General features: G+C 41.6%; 1 protein-coding gene across 6 annotated transcripts in view; it reads left to right on the top strand.

Moving 5' to 3' along the window:
* Frem1 (FRAS1 related extracellular matrix 1) overlaps nt 1-15,860 on the top strand; it is a 148,765-nt gene that overhangs the window by 70,587 nt on the left and 62,318 nt on the right. For 5 of the 6 annotated variants that reach the window (XR_013049175.1, XM_076564439.1, XM_076564438.1 and 2 more), the window contains 6 exons: nt 1,748-1,942; nt 3,137-3,322; nt 4,589-4,785; nt 8,215-8,419; nt 10,978-11,122; nt 14,994-15,135. Coding sequence is in view for 4 of the 6 variants with exons in the window: in XM_076564439.1 (XP_076420554.1) it covers nt 1,748-1,942; nt 3,137-3,322; nt 4,589-4,785; nt 8,215-8,419; nt 10,978-11,122; nt 14,994-15,135 (1,070 nt within the window). In the remaining 2 variants the exon portion in view is untranslated. Of the gene's footprint in view, nt 1-1,747; nt 1,943-3,136; nt 3,323-4,588; nt 4,786-8,214; nt 8,420-10,977; nt 11,123-14,993; nt 15,136-15,860 lie in introns of those variants that run through there. The other variant, XR_013049176.1, reaches the window with a different exon arrangement.

Here is a 15,860-nt window from a genome sequence, read left to right as displayed (position 1 = left end):
AAAGAAGTTATGAATTTGAAATAGAGCAAGGAAGGGTATATAGGAAGGTTTGGATCAAGGGAAGGGAAGGGAAAATGATGTAATTGTATTTAGTCATGCATTTATCCTATCCCTTCATCCTCTTCCACAAAGGATCCTTCTCTCACCCTTCCCCCCCACTCCTGCCCCAGCACACTTCTCTGGCTGTAAAAGTCTCTCTGTTTTTCTTTCCCTTCTCCTCTGGCTACTGTCCACAATTCCGCTTTTGCACAACAAAAACTGCTTTCCACATCTGGCTTGTTTCACTTTACACAGTGTTCTTCAGTTTTGCCCATCCCATCTACCTATATCTATCTACCCATCTAAACCCCTCAAATCCCATTTGTGCTGTCCAAATACTCCGAGTGTGGCACCTGCCCTGGACCCTCTTCGACCAGAGGTCATACTTTTAAAGAAAACTGGCCCTTCCTCTCTCAGCAGCTATCAAACAAACCGTTTCGTTTCTATTGAACTCTCTAAACTTCAACTTGGATTTTCTAGTTTTTGAGCCTTTAATCATTTTCTTGCTCAAGTGATACCATCTCTGAATTTCTGAATTTTCCTTTTTTTTTTTTTTTTTTTTAAGGAAAATCACACCAAGCTCGGTACTCTAGATTCAGTACTCTAGATTTGGCCAGTGTATCTCGTGAGAAGAGATGATGTCACTGATCTTCTTGTTCTTTCTCTCCCCCTTCTCTTCCCCTCCTTCTTCCCCTCCCCTTCTCCCCCCACCTCCAGCTTTCCCTTCCCTTTTCTTCAGAGCTCCCAGCATTGTTTTTCTTTTTGGCTCTTTAAGAATTGCCAAGAACCCACATTCAGGGCTTTTCTGTTGTCTGGAGAGCACAGATTGTCCTGTTGGCTGATGAATGATTGGCTAGTATAGATTTTCCTGTTGGCTGATGAATGATTGGCTAGTATAGATTGTCCTGTTGGCTGATGAGTGATTGGCTAGTATAGATTGTCCTGTTGGCTGATGAGTGATTGGCTAGTATAGATTGTCCTATTGGCTGATAAGTGATTGGATAGTGTGTAGTAAAAGAAACACAGAAAGAAATGACCAGATGCCCAGTGGTGGGGGTGCACACCTTTAATCCCAGTACTCGGGAGGCAGAGGCAGGCAGATCTCTGTGAGTTCGAGGCCAGCCTGGTCTACAAAGCGAGTTCCAGGAAAGGCGCAAAGCTACACAGAAAAACCCTGTCTTGAAAAACCAAAAAAAAAAAAAAAAAAAAAAAAAAAAAAGAAAGAAAAGAAAAGAAAAGAAAGAAAAAAAGAAATGACCAGAACATGGATTACCTTTCTTTACCCTTACCCAGCGTCCTCTGTGTCTCATGGCTGCTGTGTGGTTGGTGTTTGTTCATTTCCGGTGGTCAACGCACTTGCAGAGATAATTATCAAGGGGTCAAGGGTACCTTCTGCCTCTCCCTGAGCTTGTTGCTAACATCCAAGGGTTGGGAGGGAAGATGAAAGGATCCCTGGTCAAGCTCTGTGCCTGCCCCTTGCTCATTTAGGAACTGCCTGCTTTACTCCTTCATGTGGTGTTCTGTGGCTGGCAGGGATTTCACAAGAGGCAACAGATGGACAAATATTTTTGTATTATTTTCCTGACTATATTTAATTTTATAGTGATAAAATTACGTTTCATATTTTATCCCCATAATTCCTTTTCCTTCCACTCAATGCAGGCAGAAAAGGTGTGAGCGTAGCTAATCTTGGTGTCCTGTTTTCCAGGTGGTGAGGTTGGCCCAGCGCCTTGTTTTGACACCGTTATATTGGTGGTTTCGGATGATGAAGCCGGCCCTTCAGTGAATGGCTGTTGCTACAATGGACCTGATCCATCTGTTCCTCTTCATGAGTCCTTTCCCATGTATGAGCTCAACATCACAGTGCATCCAGTTGACAACCAGCCACCTTCAGTTATAATAGGTGACCATGTTGTTCCTATGAGTATAATTGTCTTAGTGCCGTACCCAAGGCTCAGTGAAATAATTCTCTTAGATTAGAACACCACCAAATGCAATTGTCACCCAGGAATCATCTCAATAGAAATATATAATAAATCCAAAATCAGTAATAAAAACAATCACAGGGCAAAAGAATTTACTTGCTTAAAAATTTATGTATTTCCATATATATATATATATAGAATACAACAGCATTTGTATCTTTGTGTTACGTGTTACAACAAGGATGTTGAGATCCTCAAGTATACTGGTTTATTTCACATGGGAAAATAGCATTGCCAGCTGGAGAGAGAATAATTTATTTTATCCATAATAAATTTCTATTAGAACAGAATGCGTTTACCACAGAGACCATTTATATACATTTAACCTTACGTGTTTTCCAGAAAGTCATCTCTTCGTAGGCATTATGTATATGTCCTGTCTCACAGAAAAAATAAGCATATGTATGAACGCGCTTGTAATTTGCTAACTATCTCCCAAGCAATGTTCTGGAAAGGAAGCATTATCCCAGCAGAATAATTAAGCACCAAGGCATGAAAAAATGTTCGTTATGAGCAATTCATAATCGCTCTCCGGCAATTAGCACTCTGACAAACAGTGGTAACGACTGATCTTGAGGAGTACATAAACTCCATTTAGTGGCTTATCATTAAAACAGTTTGGCAATTCTTATTTTCATTTGTCACTTCTATCGAGACACAAGGGAAATCAGGTTCCTTGAGAATGACTGGAGGGCTGTAGCAGAGCGTTCAGCATCGCCGCCGCCGCCGCCGCCTTTCCATTATCATCTGGCTGGCTTGTACGAGAAAGAAGTATACAATTCCATAAGTCAAATTAAATCCCACTCGTTACCCCTGAATTTTTTACTGCAAAGAGAATTTATGCCCAAGAAAATGAGAGTCTCCCATGGAAGCGTGTTTGCCCGTGGGAGGCCGCTCTAGCTGGGATTGCAATGACTGCCTTTAGTTCTCACTCTTGTGATGGAGGAGTTCAGGCTGACAGAAGTGTGTGTTTTTACATTTTATTACATGTTCATTTACTTGCTTTGTGAGTGTGTGTTCTGGGGATTGATCTCAGGTCATCAGGCCCGGCAGCAGGCGCCTTGACCACTGAGCCATTTCACTGGCCTGTGACTATTGTTCTTGGTACCCAGGTAGGACGTTCGTGGTGGATGAAGGCTTCCAGGCAGCCCTTACCACTCATCATTTGACTGCCACTGACCCAGACACCGCCCCGGATGACTTAGAATTTGTTTTGGTTTCTCCTCCCCAGTTCGGCTATCTTGAAAACACACTCCCTTCTGCAGGTTTTGAGAAAAGTAACAGGGGCATAAGCATAGGTAAGTCCTCGTCTCCTGGCCCGCAATGTCTTGCTAGGGTTCATGGATGTGACTAGCTGGGCTAAGCTTAGGAAATGGGCATGGATTCAAAAACTGAAGTACTTACCTTTTCCAAGGCCCTCCTGGCAACACAGTCCTGTGACAGAATTAATCTGGTAGGAACCACAGGGTCTCATTCTCACAGTCTTTTAGCATTTTTAATAGATAATCCTGGAAAATACTGAGAAATATGCTATCAGTGGTACTGAAAGAGAAAACTTGAAATGTTCAAGTAGATTACATCAATCTTTTGTTGTTGTTTTTGTGTTTGTGTTTTCTGAGACAGAGTGTCTCTGAGTAGCATTTATCACAGAGACCATTTTACACATTTAACTTTACTTGTTTTCCAGAAAGTCATCTCTAAAATAGACATTATGTATATATCCTGTCTCACAGAAAAAATTAAGCATATGTATGCATGCTCTTAGAATTTGCTGTCCTAGAAATCACTTTGTAGATCAGGCTAGCCTCGAACTTGGAGATCCTCCTGCCTCTGCTTCCCAAATGCTGGGATTAAAGGCATGTGTTTTCACTGCCCAGCTTAATTTGGAAAGCTAATGTTTCTCAGCAACCAGAATAGCACTTAATAAAACAAAACATAAACAGAAAGCAAAACTCAAATCTTCTGATGATAATACTTTTTAAGTAAGTTATTTTTCAAGCTCCTTTAAAGAAATTTCTTATTTTAAATGTGAGTGAGATGAGATTTAAGATTAATCAAGTTAAAGGTCATGCAGCTTTTCTTTTGATTTAATTCATACCCTATGGCAATTTTTCTCTTCTGATTTAAGGCTAGCTGAACATCAAGTCAACTAATTCTCCTCAGTGCAGTGAGTTTCTTGATGTCTGTTACATAGACATGGATCTCCACTCATTTTGCCTTTGTGTCAACGAAGTGGCACCTTCTCAGCCCAGTATGAGAAGAGCCACATGTCAGAAGGACAGTTTAGTCAAGGGCAGTCCTCTGCGACTTTCAATTCAGGTGTCTGGAGAGTGACCATGAAGTCTCCCGCATCCTGATTAGTGGTCATCACAATTTCGTTCTTCAGGCAGATTTGCATCCTTCTTTCAGATCTGTGGTACCCGCCTTTCTGTTGATGGCTAGTGGGACCACACCAGTCCCCACTATGATTGCGTATCTGCTTTCCAGAGAAGCAGCTGTTGAAGACTGAAGATTCCTGGGTAGTGCTGTTTATCATTTCCCTGTTCTGTCTTGGGGTGTGCTAGCTTCGTTCCAGTGGAGAGACATGAAGGCTTTGCACATTAACTACGTGCAGTCCAGGCACCTGAGGGTGGAACCAACTGCCGACCAGTTCATGGTGTATGCCACAGATGGGAAGCGACGCTCCTTAGAGACGACATTTCATGTTAACATCAACCCCACAAATGATGAAGCTCCCGACTTTGTGGTACAGAATATCACTGTAAGAAGCATACCAGAATGTTCCTTTTTTTTTTTTTAACCTATTTCTGATTTTTTTTCCCCTAGACAACCCCTTTATGTTGATCCAGGTGCACCTAATATGTTAATTTGGTGAACAGTGAGGAAAGCAGAATCTTATGCCATATAATTAATCACTGTGAATTATTAACCTAGTACTAATGGTAACGGTAAAGGTGTGTGTGTGTGTGTGTGTGTGTGTGTGTGTGTGTGTGTGTGTGTGTGTAATAGAGTACCTACTGGGCTTTAGGTTTCAAGTCCTTTCTGGGTATTCATAGTTAATCCTCACAATAGGCTTTTAGGGTGATGGTGTTTTTATTGCCATTTCATTACTGAAGAAATGAGGCATAAACAGGTTAACCAAGTAACCCAAGAGATTTATGGACATGCCAGAATTATGTCTGTATACTATAATTTTTCTGTATATTTTTACTTACAAATAAGAGAATCATACCCACTACTCTATGCTTTACTTTCTAAAGCACAACTTAAGTATTTATGTGAAATCTTTTCTTATCAATATGTAATTCCTTTTAAATGTCCTGCATGTCTATGTATGATTATTTAATTCATACACATGCACTAGCAAGTTGAATGAACACACACACAGGCTTGGCCTCAAAGGAACTTGTGTATTGCGTCGAATAATTTTTGCATCTTGGGCAGGTTATTTCTCTTCAAGCTTCTGTTTCCCCATCTTCAAAAATACACATGTAATTTTCTTCGAGAGACTGTTATGATGATTGAGTTGGCCAAGCATAGTAGGTCCTTAGTGAACAAGTGTTTTCAGTACTATTTAATGTATCATTTTTTTTCTAATGTTGACCAAAGCCATTATTTCTCCTCATTCTTTTTGCTAAAAATAATCACATTCTAAATGTGAAAGTCTTTATTTGATTTTAATTTTCTACTGAATCTTAACAGCACATGAGCGTCACCTCAGCATGAGATTTAAGAGCCAACTCCTGCTTGCCCTCTTCTTTTGGCTCAAGGTTTACTCTGGAGAGCCCTTCAGTGATTATGTGAAGGAAAAAAAAACCAATAAAGGATCACTTCTGCACCTATTTCTACTGTCTTTATCTGCCTGGAGCAAGAGCTTCTGGAATAATTAGGCCTCTGGGAAGTTGTCCCTTATTCCTTTGTGGAAGTAATCATGTCTTTCCCCCATGCTTCCTCATACATGCAAATCAGACACAGACCCTTGAGCATTGGCAGAGACAACTTTTAAGCTTCAAGAATTTTTTTTTCTTCTTCATATAACACATTGGGCTTTCCTGTTGGAAAATTTCCTTATTGTACAGATAGTTGGGCTACCATCAAAATGTTTTAGTTTATTATAACCCTTTGTAAACCTGTTTAGTGGTAAATATCTGCTTTTTATGTATATTCATTTAGACTATTTATTTTCATAATGTCAAGAAACAATTCAATTTCCAAAAAAAGAATCTTGTAGTTTTTTGGGTTTTGTTTTAGGAAATTCCCTGGTAATCTTGTGAATGAATTTACCATTTTGTAAATGATATACATTATCACACAGTCAAGGGGAAAAGGCTTCATAGTTAAACTCTATAATTCTAAGGAGAATTACAGCATGTTTTTAAACTGCTTTACTCAAGTTCTTCAGGGTGGGGAAAGTGAGACACTGGCTAAGGTGATTCAATAGGTTTCTCATTAGGAATTAATCCAAGATGCTTTTTTGGTCTTTAATTAAAAAGGTCAGGTAAGAGCAGCATTGTTTTTGTCCCAATACCACAGTGCACCTGCAGGAACAGCCCCTCCAGGGCCAGTGCGGGGAGCTGGAAAGCAAACAGAGGCTCTCATGAAGTGATCCCCTCGGCTGTGAAGATAGCCTGCTGGCCTCCACTCTTCCATAGTTCTTGTTTCTTGGTGTTCAGTGGCTCTTGGTACTCCTTCCTTGACTACACTATTGGTAGACAGGTCTTCTCAGTCCCTCCTGCCTTTGATTCTTGAGAATACCTCTACTACCTCCATAATGTAGCAAGTGGCCTTGCAGATCCTCAGGAGGCAGGTATAGAATTTGTGTGCTTTTATTACTTAAATCTTGCTGTATTTCAGAACAGAAAACAAAAATTTCCTTGTCTTATCTTCTCTCTGAGAAAGGAAAAGAAAAAAAGGCAAAATGGCCAAGTTCTATATAACTAAAGCTTTCTTGAGGCAATAAGCACTTCACTGCGGTGTGAGTGTGTGGGTGTGAGTGTGTGTGTGTGTGTGTGTGTGTGTGTGTGTCTGTGTGTTTATGTATGTAGGAGGAGGATGTCAGGTATCCTGCTCTATCATTCTCTTCCTTATTCCCTTGAGACAAGGTCTCCCACTGAACCTGGAGCTAGGCTAGTAGCCAGCAAGACCCAGAGAGAGAGCTTGCTTTCTCAGCCCTCCCTAGCACTGAGGCTGTCAGAGCTCTCACAGCCACACCCAGCTTTTTATTGGGAGTTGAACTCAGCTCCTTGAAGTTTTACAGTAAGAACTTGTACCTGCTGAGCCGCCTCCCCAGCACTTGAAATAAAAATATCTACTATGATAATAAAAATGTAAAACTCCAAATATTGGACAATAAAAAAGGACATGAAGTTGGGGAGGAGATGGGGGCACTAAGAGGAGTAGGAAGGGGTAGTGATGGATGAATATGATCAATATGCATTGCATAAAAATGTATGAAATTTAAAAAATAAAAAAATTAAAAAAAGAAACACCAAATTTGCTCTGGTGTATGCAGTAGATATTTGCTACTTCCAAAGCAGACAGAAACCTAAAAGTTGTAGAAACAAGGGCTTGAGTTAAATAACCAATTAGTGTCTGAAGTAAAGACTTCAGATTCACTTTTACACTGACCTTTCCTGACTTCCAGAGAGTAAGCATACTTTTGCTTGCTTCCCCCAACACCAACCTTTGAATCATTAGCAGCATAAATCGTCTTAATTTTACAACAGTTTTTTGATTGTATTTGTTTGTGCTCAAATATAGATGTGAATGATGAGGGGCATGCATACCATAGCCCAGGGTTTAGGCTGGAGGGCAGCTTGGTGCACGTATTCCTCTCCACTTTCATATGAGTTTCAGGAAGTGAACTCCTGTCGCCAAGACCTTCACCTACCTAGCCAACTCATGGGCCCCACAGAGATGTTTCTGTCATGCACCCTTTGTTGTGCATGGAACTAAAGAGGACTTTGAATCTTTTAAAAAGATCTGAGGAAGATGAATAGATTTCTTTTTACATTCCTGTTAACTGGAAATTTCTTTTTCTAGAACCCAGTATCTGAAAATGTCATGGAAAATTTGAAATAGGACATCTTCATATAAGTGGGGTGGTTTTTTTTTCCAGCAGCTTTGGAAAAGACATGGGGAAAAAGGTTCTATTTCATACCGCTGTCTCTGCTGGCTTGCTCCTGCTCAGGTGTGTGAGGGTCAGATGGTAGAGCTGGATTCTTCCGTCATCACTGCTGCTGACAGGGATGTTCCCAAGGACCCCCTGCTCTTCAGCATCACTCACAAGCCCCAGCATGGCCTCCTCATCAATGTGGCAATCAGCAAAGAGTCTCCTCAGATCAAGCAGCTGAAACATGAAGTTTACAACTTCTCCATGGACGTTCTCAAGACTGGTAGGCTATATTCCACTTCTACACCTGCTGCTGCTGATGTAATGACTTAGCCCACCCATGTGTAGACTCTGAAGTTATAATAGTAGAAACAGAAATTAGATCGGTGGATGCCAGAGGCTGGCAGGAGAGGGAGGAAATGAGCTGTTGATCAAAAGGTACAAAATTTCAGCACAACAAGACAAAGTTTCAGCCATCTGTGCACTGTGGTGACTAGAGTTAGTAATACGTAGCGTAGCTGGACATTACTAATAGTACACACATGCACACAATAACAAGGTGAGGTAAAGCACATTAGTGTGATGTAAGCATGCCACAAGTTGAACATATATCAAAATGTCATGTTGTGTTTCATGCTTACAAACTTTTGTTATTAAAACATATATTTGAAAACTGTTTTACTCCACTAAGGTAACAACAAACCATAGAAATGGGGGAGAGACAGAGTATTGCTTTACTTGCTAATTTTTTCAGACTGAGTTATGGGTTCTTGATTAAAGAGGGGCATACAGCCTCAGCCAGACACTGTAGACAGTTGAAGATGTAGTGTGATGTTTTCTTTGACTTTTAAAATACCATTAACAATTATCTTTGTGATTATCGACGCTTTAACACAGAATTTTAATCATAATTTAAAATTTCCTTTTCAAACGATTAAGATCATGGGGCTAAATTTCAAGAGGCTTGTCTGCCAAAATTTCCACAGTTGAAACAAATATAGATCCACATATAATAACTACTCATTAGTCTCTGTGGAGATAATGTGTTCTTTAGGGAAATGGCACACTGAAGCAGCCTGAATTGTTTTTTAATTACTTTTTAAACGACCTTATCCCATTTTCCATGTATAAAAATACTTTCCGAAATTTGAGCAAGTATGCAGTTCTAGAATTAGCGCCTACCCCCAGAGTCCTTCCTTCACTATGTATTTCATTTCCCCAACCTGGAAGGTCTTCTCTCACCTTGGGTTGGCCAAAATGGCACCGTCGGAATGCAGCTCTCTCCTTTCACAGGAAGCCTACCTACTCTCCAGACTTGTCCTAGCGCTTTTTGGCTCCCCCCACCCCCCGTCTTTCAAATATTTATTTCTCTAGTTAGAATGTAGTCTCTTTCTCCCAAAGATTATTCTGTAGTAGTTGCAGATGTCATCTCATGTTTGAATCTGAAAAGCCAATTCATAGTCTCAGTTTTTGTGAATTATAAAGAAATAAATCCTGGAACTTCAAGGCTGATAGGACCAAATCAGTCCCCATGTGCTGCAAGTAATATTGTCACAAACAGAAAGAAAGGGAATCATAGCTTAAAATCTACTCTCAGACAAGTCTGATTTCTGTTGATCATTCATTCATTCATTCCTGTTTTCTGAGCTGGGTTCGATGATGCGTACCTGTAATTCCAGCACCTAAAGAGCCTGAGGCAGGGGGAGCTCAAGGCTTTCAAGGCCACCCTTAGCTACGTAAGGAGAGTTTATCTAAAGGGGAAAAAAGACAGCTTAATTTTTTTCCATTTATTTATTTACTTTGTGCATTTGGGGGGAATTGTGGGGTTTCTGTATGCCGTGCTGACATGTGGGGGTCAGAGGATAACTTGTGGGATTTGGTTTACTCTTTCCACCATGTGGATGCTGGGGTTCAAACTCAGGTGTGAAGATAAGAACCTTTACTGAGCCATTTGAAGGCCCAGGAGAGTTTTTTAAAAAGTGATAGCACTGGTTAATGTTATCAGATTAAATAAGTGTCATGTACACTTGGGTAAGTTTAAATAGTATAGTCAATTCAAATAAAAAAATAAAATTGTTCACATGAATACATATTTTGATAACATTTTCAAAAGTTAGATTTTACTTACATCTTATTTTTGGCTCATTTATGGCTATATTAAAAATAAAACCAAACAATTTGAATATATTCTCACAAACACCCCACCCCTAAACATACAGAATTGACCAAATCCCTGCCATATTAGGTAACTCAAAATCACATTATTTACATTCTAAATACTACCTGGAATACTTCGGCAATGACAGTGTTCTACTCTACGGACGTACTATGTTGCAATGTTTCATAGGTGTGTCCTATTTTAAACATTTTTCATTTCTTGGCATTAATGGTCATATGTCAGCAAACATTTTGCATACATCTCTTAGTATTTCTAGAACTTTATAGTATGTTTTGAAGGTGATAAATTGAAGTTTTCAGTTAAATATCCAAAGGCCACTGGGTAGGGTTAAAAGAAGCATGGCTCAAGGCAGTTTTTATAGTGAAGTTTTGAACTACTTAGGATTCTCGGGTGACTGGATAGATCACACTTTAATGTTCCACACGTAATTCCTTTTTCTCAGTTTTGTTTAAATATTACAACACCTTTGTTCTTCTGTGGTTTCTGGGGTTTCCTTATTTTAAAAAAGGGGGATGTAATGGGCTCTGCATGACTCCACAAAACAGAGTTGGTGTCGTGTAAAGCACTGAGTTATGTGAACCCCAAAGCCTGATGTTAAAGAGGAGTATCGGCGACATTCGCAGGGCTCAACCGGAAGGAGGACTCTCCTTTTTCTCTTCCAGGAATGAAACTGGCCTACGTCCATGACGACTCGGAGAGCCTTGCTGATAACTTTGTGATCCAGTTGTCCGATGGGAAACATAAAATACTTAAAACCGTTTCAGTAAACATCACCCCAGTGAATGATGAGAAACCAACGCTGAGCAAGTAAGTTGCCTGAAGGGAATCACTTCAGATTTCCATGGGGAGCCGGGCGGTGGTGGCGCACGCCTTTAACCCCAGCACTCGGGAGGCAGAGGCAGGCGGATCTCTGTGAGTTCGAGGCCAGCCTGGTCTACAAAGTGAGTTCCAGGAGAGGCGCAAAACTACACAGAGAAACCCTGTCTTGAAAAACTAAAAAAAAAAAAAAAAAAGGTTTCCACAGAGTTCCGGGGCACTAGGTACACGGGGAGAAGCAAGGCCTCCATTGTGGCCATCCTTCCATAACTGCCCTACTACTCAGGCATCGAGAATTTCCAGTGTAAATGCTAGGAAATGTGACCCGAACAGTTAGTCCTTAAATGATTTGAGCTTCTAAAAGTTCAAATTAATTATAAAAATAAAAATATCTGAACATATTGTACTCCAATGCATGTGTGCACGCATGCATGCTCGCACACACATGTGCACACACCCACCCACCAAGTGCAGTCCATAACTCAACTGAAGGGTGACGATGTTAACTGCCAACAGTCCTCTTAATAGATTTCATCAAACTTTTAACTAAGAGTGATCAAGGAAAATGCATCGTCTGGGTACTTCTCTGTCAACCTGTACTACATCTCATGTCGATCAACACCCCACTATCTCGTATCAAAATGCTGCTGCTTAGAATGCTAGTGTTCTGAGCTGTAAAGCTGGTTGGCAACTCCCTTGCATAGGGTTGCGTTTCTCTAGTGCCAGCAATTTCCTCTGCCGTTGTCAAGTGTCACAGTTCACAGCCTGCAGAGATCTTCAGGAGGCCCAGCAGGCCTTTAGGGCTAGCTGTAGACATGTGAATGTCTCTTGAGGTCTCTGCTGAGACTCCCCATTATTTAATGGTGTAGCCATTAAGCACTAAGTAGACTATGTGAGTTTCATCAGGCTAGGAACACCTTCCTGGAAACCTTTAAACCCCCAAGTCTCCTGGACTATGTAGCAAAAAGAGAGTAGACAAGGCCCTGTCTCACCCTCTCGGGTCTTCATCAGTCCTTCTGCGTGCCCAACACTCCGTAGAAAGTGTTGTGGAAGATGGTGATGATAGTGTTTGGGAAGACTGCTTCTCAGACACCAGTTCAACTAAGAATATATAGGAAATGTCTGTTTCCTTATTTCGGTGCTAGAACTGGCAATTCAGATTGGTTTTCAGTCCTGGAATTGACGATTCAGATTGGTTTGGCATTCATGTATAAATGTGAAAGATGCTGTAATCCTGGAACCCAGGAGGAAGCAGGATGAATTCAAGGCTAGCCTGGGTGACACAGTGAGTTTGAATCTAGCCTTGACTGTGTGAGAAGACCTGTGACCGTGGGCATGGGAGGATATTATATTGTTACAAACCTCTTTGTCATCATCACTCAAAGAAGGGAGCAAGATGAAAACTGATGTTTATTAAGTACTTATTAGGTGGCAGACACTTTAGTAAATCCTTCATATACTTGATTTTATTAATTCCTCAGCCACCCACTGACCAAGACCAGAGGAATAAAGGAGTCTGCCCATTGCAAAGTCACAGCCTCACTGCTAAACCCCAGCGACAGTGACAGCTGCAAAATCCCCAAATCTCAACCCTGCTTCAGAATCCCTCCTTTGTAAAAAAAACAAAATATCGTAATTATTGAACACATTCGTGGGTCACAGTGCAACATTTCATTACACGTTCATGAAGTGCATTGATCGGATCTGCTTGGCTGGTCTGTCTGTCACGTCAGACATTGATCATTTAACCTTCCCTTTCTCTTCCTCGTTCCTTTTCTCCCCAGGAGGGAAGCAGAGGTTCCCCTTTTTTCTTCCATCTGTGTTGTTTGGTAGAACTCTTACTTCCTCCCAGAACCTTCTCATGCTCTGTCTCCTCCTGTATTTCATCTCCACCTTTTCCCTCTGTAGCCCAGTGGTTAAGAAATCTTGAGTCTGGGTGACTCAGACAGCCACTTAGCAGAGGTGTGACCTTCAACATGCCACTTCACTTCTCTCCGGCTCTCCCTTACCCTCTCAGTGGACCGGGATGATGCTAGTGAGCATCTTTTCATAGGATTGTTACAAGGGCGATGTGTAAAAGTGCTTGAGAGGCTGGGCACAGTCATCATTACAAGCAGTTGTCACTATTCCAGAAACACAAAGACAATCTGATGCCCGCCCTGTTCATTTCTGCCAAGAGTAGTTTGGTCTTTGCCAGCTCTTGCCCCCATTTCCTTGATGGTTCCTTCAGATGTTGTGGTAGGTGCTTCTGTCCCCGAGTCCCAGCTCAGGTCAGTGTTCCACTTCAGAGGCTCAGTCTATGGCTCCCTTTCCTCCTTAGGAAGCTGCATCATCTCACACAGATCCATGGGATCAGATGGTTGGTAACTATGGGAGCAGAGAGTTGATAACCATGGGAAATACTAGATAAGACAAGTGTTCCACCTTCCTGTCCTCCAGAAGCTTAATCTGGGTCATGCTCTCTATGGTTCCTCAGAAGATTCTGGCTGGGCACTGTGGTGTGCATCTGCCACTTGGGAGGCTGAGGCAAGAGCATGTCTTGAATCTAATGGTTAGAGACATCCTGAACAACTTATTTGGGTCCCCTTTTTTCAAAAAACAAAAGTTAAACTTAAAAGAGTCTATTAGGATTGAGTCTAAACTGCGGTCAGCAGTAACAACACCCCTCGGCGCCTTTCCCTTTCCATTCTCACTAGCTCCCATCTTTCTCCTTCCAGAATCCTTTATAGATAAATTATCTCTAACACAGTCCTTTCCCCAGACTGTGATACTTGTCACCCCTGACACGGAATGCTGACACCCTTTTCCTGCCACCCTCATCTTCCTTGTGGTGACACGCGGCTGTTTCATCTCAAAAAAAAAAAAAAAAAAAAAAAGCACTGCTAATCTCCACAAGCACCAGTCACCAGTCAGCAGGCTCATCAGCCTTCTAGGATCCTGCGGTTCACACTCTCCATTGGAGAGGTGGCTGAAGTCTCCTGCTCTGATCCAGGAAGTTGCCAGTCCTGGGCTAGCAGGAATCCCTTTTTGAATAAGAGTGGCTGGAACGAAGTATCAGATGTTGCCTTCTCTGCAGAAGACCTGGTGGCTGCTGACATCACTCAGTGAGACTTGCTGTCCTTGGACCCAAGACCAAGGACTTCAAGCACTTCCTTGTGTCCCAGAACCAAAGCTGTGGAGGTAGCCAGTAGTCACATGTGATCTCACTATGACCACAGTGGAGAGCTGGGACACTGGTGGACACTAGAAATCCCTTCCTCGCTTGGGTGCCATTCTTCATGGAAGCTGCAGCCACCCGCCACTCCATCTGCTTGTGCTTCCAGTTTGCTGTCCAGATGCCAGGAGCCGGCCTGGTAGTTCCACTTCTTCAGGAAGAAGAACCTGTAAAGATCACACACCAGGGCCTTTTCAGGAGGAGGAAGGGGACATTAGAGGACCACAGATAACCAAAGAGTATCAGCGTCAGGAGGGCATTCAGGAAGAGCTTTAGGACACTGTATGAGTTGCTTTCAGTAGGGTTCTGTACGTCTAGTTAGAACTATAGTATCTGACCTACTTTCTACATGGAGACATTGCAAGCATTATATGAAAGGCTGGAAGCAAAATCATTATATAAACTACATATAACTTGGAAAAATTGTAAAGTTCTACTCCTGTAAGCATCTCATCTAGCACCCTAGTCATGGCTGCTGGTTCACACCCTCTGCAGACTTTGGTATATGACTCACAGTTTCCAGTGCTTTGGATGTTAATTATTATTTCTTAATTCTTGAAGGTGGGACCAGTGAAAACTAATATAAGTGTCCCTGCTGAACTTGTGCCTTCCATTTTCATATCAACACAGGCATTTTCCTTTCTACAGGAAGGCTGAAATCTCAATGGCCGTAGGCGAAACTCGTGTTCTGTCTAGTGCTGTTCTTTCAGCCATAGATAAAGACTCACCCAGGGAGACGATCCACTATTTATTTGAAAGACTTCCCCAAAATGGGCAACTTCAGCTTAAGGTAAGTGGCCCTTGAACACAATTATTGAATTACTTATAATTATCATTTTCAGTGCTTTTGCGTTTTTAAAAGATTTATTATGTAGTGTTCCTCCTGCACGTACTCCTGAAGGCCAGAAGAGGGCACCAGATCTTATTATAGATGGTTTTGAGCCACCATGTGGTTGCTGGGAATTGAATGCAAAGCCTCTGAAGAGCAGCCAGTGCTCTTAACTTCAAAACTTCTGAAGAGTAACCAGTGCTCTTAACCTCTGAGACACCTTGCTAACCCCTAATTCATTATTTTTTAGATGTATGTGTGCCTGTGTGAATTTATAAGTATCACATGTGTACAGGTGCCCATGAAGGTCAGGTTTTCTGGAGCTGAATTTATAGATGGTTGTGAGCTGTCTGATGTGGGTGCTGGGAACCAAACCCTGATCCTCTGCAAGAGTAGATGGCCTCCTAACCACTGAGCCATCTGTCTAGCCTTAGACTGGCCCTTTAGGTGTAAATTTTACCAACACATACATTCATACAACTGAAGTTATTCTCGAATAGGCATATTTTTCACTCAAAAGTAAAACATTTCCTTTGCCAGGATGAACTCATACCCTTCTGAATTTTCTTTACCAACTTGTAATACATTCAACCAATACTCACTAAGGCTCCTCATTGCTTCCTTCTCCTGAGAATTGTCCCTAGATTTGAAAGGAAGGACTTGGCTGGGTGGAAGAAGCTGGCTTC

This window comes from Peromyscus maniculatus, chromosome 2 (genome assembly GCF_049852395.1).
Source record: "Peromyscus maniculatus bairdii isolate BWxNUB_F1_BW_parent chromosome 2, HU_Pman_BW_mat_3.1, whole genome shotgun sequence".
Lineage (NCBI taxonomy): Eukaryota > Metazoa > Chordata > Mammalia > Rodentia > Cricetidae > Peromyscus > Peromyscus maniculatus.
This window is presented reverse-complemented; position numbering and strand designations above follow the sequence as displayed.